Raw genomic sequence first — 5,503 nt, forward strand, 5'->3', positions numbered from 1 at the left:
GGGGGGGGGGTGGGGGGGGGGAGGGGGGGCTGGGCTGGGTTGTAGTCCCCCGCAAGGCCCAAGAATTTTATTTTTTTTGGTAAGGCATTTTTCATTTTTTTTTTTTTTTGCAAAATTAGTTTTTTTTTTGTAATTTTTTTTTCGCGTATTAACCCGGCTTGAAATTTTGTAGCCTGATCTTGGATCTAATCCTGATCTGTCCCTGTCCACTACAATCTACAATAAATTATAACTCTTCTAATATAATTTATCACGATTCTTATTTTGAAGCCATTAAAGGGATCTCATCGGATCCAATTAAACTAAGCTCCATTAAATTAAATTTGACCCCGATTATCTCTTGATGGATCAAAAGAACTAGTTAATCTCGTTCTATTCCATTAAAGAACAAGATTGCACGATCAATCTAATTGAAACGATTGAAACTGAATGTTTGGTGGGAATTAAAATTAGATTTTTAGTAGATTGTGATAAAAGTTTTTGAAATGCGTGGTTAAAAAGTTGTGAAATTTATGAAAGATTTGATTAATATTGATTGTTTGACTTTGACTTACATTAAAATCATATTTTAATTTAAACCAAACATGCACATATTTATATTATCTTATATATCGTTTTTACATAACACCCGTCGACCATTTCAAATATATAGAACAAGGTAGAGATAACCAAAATGTGCTTTCCAAATATTCAAAGATTCTCAAGTTCCATTTTTTAATTTTTTTTATCTAAAAATATCATGTGATCACGTCACGATATTAATTCAACAATTAATATTGAATTATTAAACTCAGATTTGAATGTCTAATAGAAAATCTTGTGAGATCATGATCGTACCCATTAGATAAATGATGATTTCATATTACATATATATGTTCCCTGTTAATTCATTTTAATATCTAAGGCAATGAAATATTGATCAACAATTTGATCTCACCTATTGATACCTGAAATAAGTTTAAGTTAGTAATCAAAGTTTGTTACCCGTTTATGACTGAATTCCCATATATGATAGTCAAGTGAAATTTGTATGATCAATATCACAAATTAGATTTCTCGTGATCTAGTCAATTACATTCAAAAAGTACTCTCAATCTTCCTACAATCAAAGATAGACTTTAATAAAATCGAGACAATCTTATCAAAGTAAAGTTTTCATCTTTGTTTATCGATCATGGACTTATCAAAACAAAGTGTTTGTCTTAATTTATCAATCTTGTACTTCAAATTTTTAAATCAAATCTTTCCTACTTTAATAACCCGTACACTCGCTTTCTACTATCAAACTAATATACAAACAAATGCAAGCTCAAATCAATGCACTCAATTACATCGAAATAAATTATATTTTATTTCAAAATATCACGATTACTGATATATTTACTCATAAGTAGAGATGACAATGGGCCGAGCTCGGCTCGTGCTCAAGGGGTGAGCTTGGCTTGGCTCGGCTCACGAGCTCGTGTGTTCACGAGCCATGAGCTCTATAGATTTTTTATTTTTTATTTTTTTAATTTATTATTATTATTTTTTGGCAATTTTCAAACTTTTCTTCACACTTTTTACGAGCCCACGAGCCGAGGGCTCGTGAACTTTACGAACCAAGCACTCTACTCATTGGTTCCCACCCCTGCTCGGCTTGTGCTCGGGCTCGTCATTTGACGAGTTGAGTTTTATTGAGTAGAGTAGCCATTCGACCCGTTTGACATCCCTACTCATAGGCAAATACTATCCAATACCAATATGTAATAGTTTGTCACCAATTCTTGGCATATATTTCATGTTTTTTACCGTTAACTTTAATTATGCAATGCCTAAGGAGTGAGAATTCATAGATCATAGAGACGACTAGCAAAAAGGGGGCTTCTAATCAAACTTTGAATTCTTCGGGTTGCTGAGATTTCGAATAACGTCCATGATCAAGGGGTCAAGCGGATGGCTTTTTCACTCTAGAATCTTGCATATTTTAATGAAAAATTTTGCGTGACGAAATCCATGATCTCATCTTGTCTTTCAGTCTTCATTATATACTAAGTTTAATTATTACTAAACCAAAATATAGGCAATTATTGTACTCGTCGATCTCGGATGAATTGGACTCATCCATTGCTCCAAAACTCTCATTATCTCTGAAAACATAATAAATGAATGTGGTCCACGGCCTAAAACTCAATTAAAGCCCGTCTCCGTTGCTCAACTGTGTAATCAGTTTTTTCTTGAATAAAGTTCCCATTCAATCTACAGTTTCTCTAATGAAGCCAAAGCTGGGAATTGGACTTATGTGTCCTATATTTCTAACCAACAGATTCCTGGCACCCTAGCCATGGCCAAAAGTCTAGTACATATACAATCCCAGGGAACTTCAAGATTGAATGAAAAATGGATTTAGTTACAGTTATATTATTCTCTATTTGCAGTACTTTATGCTTCCATTTTATTCTGATTCTAATTAGATTCATTGATAAGGTATGGCGGACTCCAATTCAACTACAGACTATGATGAAATCACAGGGAATCAGAGGTCCTCAATACAGATTTCCTCATGGGAGTACCAAAGAAATCTCTAAAATGAGGAGCCAATCTATGGAAAAGCCAATGGAAATGTCACACAGTATATTTCCTAGAATACAGCCTCATATTTATTCGTGGACGAAAACTTATGGTAAATTTAGCTTCTTATTAGAATTTCTTGTTTTCTTATTTGATTTCAGCAATGAACTGAGCATAGTGGTGGAAAAGCTCTGTGTAAATTTAATCTCTTACTTGAATGTTTTACTTTCTTGTTGACAGGGATGAATTTTCTTAATTGGCATGGGTCACAAGCACAGTTGTTTGTGACAGAGCCAGAGCTAATCAAAGAAATACTGATGAATAGAGAAGGTTTCTACCCGAAAATGGAAATGGAAGGGCATGCTAAGAACCTGCTAGGTGAATCTCTTATAACGAATGAGGGTGAAAAATGGGCAAAGATACGGAAACTGGCAAACCATACTTTCCATGCAGAGAGTCTAAAGGTATATCTTAGAAATTATGTGCATATTTGATATGACGCCGTACTAGACTTTATAATATAATGAACAATATTTTCGCTTCTTTTTGTACCATATTATGGCTTCTAATGTGAAGGGCTTATCTTTATGTAGAGTATGGTTCCGGAAATGAGTTCAGGCGTTGAGATGCTGCTTGAGAGGTGGAAAGGTCATATCGGAGAAGAGATCGACGTGTTTAAAGAGTTTGGATTGTTAACAACCGAAGTAATTTCAAGGACAGCATTCGGAAGTAGCTACATCGAAGGAGGCCATATATTTGAGATGGTGGCAAAGTTGACAGAAATAACTGTTAGAAATATTTACAGAGTCAGATTTCCTGGCATAAGGTATGTTACATACGGTTGTGCTCTATGTACATAATGATTTAAGTAATGGTTTACATACACATAATGTGGTGAGATGTGATTGGGCATAATTTCTTCATCTAGATTAAGGGAAAAAAAGAAAAGAAAAAAGGAACTGCACTACTCTTTTTTAGGCATCTCATCTGTATGTAAATTATTATGTAATTTCATTATGTACAAGCATCATCATTCTATTATATATTCAAAATATTATATTCAAATAATGCAACTAAAATTTTATGACTAATTGATCATCCGTTTTTGTAAACATCTGCAGTATGCTATTAAAGTCAGATGATGAGATCAAAGCAGAGAAACTCAAAGAAGGAATAAAAAGTTCCATCTTTGAGCTTGTAAAGAAGAGGGAAAAAGTGAAAAATAACGGAGAATTTGAAGATTTCGGAAGTGATTATCTTGGACAACTGTTGAAAATTTTTCATGAAGCTGATACAAAAAAGAGGATTACAATTGAACAGATGATTGATGAGATCAAAGCAATGTATGGTGCTGGACATCTTACAACTACAAGCTTACTTTCATGGTGTATTTTTCTACTGGCAATCCATACTGATTGGCAAGAGAAAGCAAGAGAAGAGGTGTTTGGAATATTTAGCAGTGAAAAACCGAATTCAGATGGCATTGCACGAATGAAAATAGTAAGCCTTATTCCCCTTATTCCCTTTACATTTGGGGTTGGCATCGTGAATCCTTTTATACGACTCCGTGGGATTTACTACTACATCTACCCCTACCTAGCTAACCTATTTTACTAAGATCATATCACTCTTTCTCTAGTTACTAATAAAATAGCAAACTACATGTTCTTGTCAGTTAAAAATTTTTATTTCGCCTTTTCGATTAGTTTATTTCTAGTAGTTCTTTCTTTAGCAATCACAATCGACCATGTTAGCCCTCTTCTAAAGTGTTTGACGAAGATCACAAATAACTCATGCTCAGTAGGCCGGTACAGTTTATTAATTTCATATTATTTTTTGACATGTAGATGAATATGATTATCAACGAGTGTCTCAGACTATATCCTCCAGTTCTCACTTTAACAAGAAAAGTACAGCAGGGAGTTAAACTAGGGAATCTGAACCTTCCAGGCAATATCAACATCTTCATTTCAATTCTGGCACTGCATCACAACCCTCAAATCTGGGGCAAAGATGTTCATATATTCAAACCAGAGAGATTTGCCGGGGGAGTTGCTAAAGCTACAAACAATAATGTTGCTGCATTCTTTCCCTTCGGGGTGGGGCCTCGAACTTGTGTAGGCTTAAACTTCACCACCAATGAAGCCAAAATTGCACTTTCAATGATTCTGCAGCGTTACAAATTCTTGTTATCTCCTAATTATGTCCACTGCCCTGCTGATATTTTCATTCTTACTCCAAAACATGGGGTTCAAGTCATTCTCCAAGCAATTTAAAAGGAGAGAAGTGTTTCACTTCAAGGATGACAGTATTTATATGGTAGACATATAAATTTTCTGCAATTATGTTTAGTATCATAATGTAAAGTATAATGTTGGAAAACCTGTTCCATATTGCCAAAGAAATGTGAAGCTAACTGCATGTTTGATTAAGCTTAAAAAATTTACTTATAAGAAAATTTTAAGAATTTATTTTATTGCTTAAAATCAGAAATATAAGTTACTTATTTAATGGTAAGAATTTCTTAACAGGTAATAAATTTTAATCCTTGTCTTACAAAGGCATGTACACTCGGGCCTTAATTACAACTGCCAGTTTTATTAATGTCTGTTAGGATATGCAGCAATTCAAGAACTCCAGTCGATTGAAGCCGGAAAAATGAATAGAGAACAACTATGTTTTGTTAATCTACTGTTGAGCAAAGGAAGAAAATTATTTGATGTATTATTGATGAAATGAGATGCCCTTATTTGATGGTCATTGTTTGGGGAAAAAAATGTTTTGGATATTGAATTTTTAAAGAATGCGTGATTAAAAAATAGAGACAAGTTTTAAGTTTATATACATAATATTTCATCACGTAAATTTGTATTTGAAAATAAATATGTAGAAAAAAGAGTTTGGAATTACATGCCATCAAACATGGCTAAAGAATTGATAGGCATTCATAGAG

General features: G+C 33.7%; 1 protein-coding gene across 3 annotated transcripts; it reads left to right on the forward strand.

Annotated features, from left to right (window-relative positions):
- Positions 1-2,180: 2,180 nt before the first annotated feature.
- On the forward strand, positions 2,181-4,982 carry LOC111396217 (cytochrome P450 CYP749A22-like). 3 transcript variants are annotated; one of them, XM_023022576.1, is made up of 6 exons: positions 2,183-2,394; positions 2,467-2,662; positions 2,791-3,014; positions 3,144-3,376; positions 3,672-4,050; positions 4,398-4,982. In XM_023022576.1, the coding sequence occupies exons 1-6, from the start codon at positions 2,380-2,382 to the stop codon at positions 4,824-4,826; spliced, it is 1,476 nt and encodes a 491-aa protein (XP_022878344.1). In that variant the 5' UTR covers positions 2,183-2,379; the 3' UTR covers positions 4,827-4,982. The 3 variants fall into 3 exon arrangements, with proteins under 3 accessions (XP_022878343.1, XP_022878344.1, XP_022878345.1); XM_023022577.1 differs by having other exon boundaries at positions 2,183-2,338; XM_023022575.1 differs by having other exon boundaries at positions 2,181-2,662.
- The last annotated feature ends 521 nt before the right edge of the window (positions 4,983-5,503 follow it).

This window comes from Olea europaea, chromosome 6 (genome assembly GCF_002742605.1).
Source record: "Olea europaea var. sylvestris chromosome 6, O_europaea_v1, whole genome shotgun sequence".
Lineage (NCBI taxonomy): Eukaryota > Viridiplantae > Streptophyta > Magnoliopsida > Lamiales > Oleaceae > Olea > Olea europaea.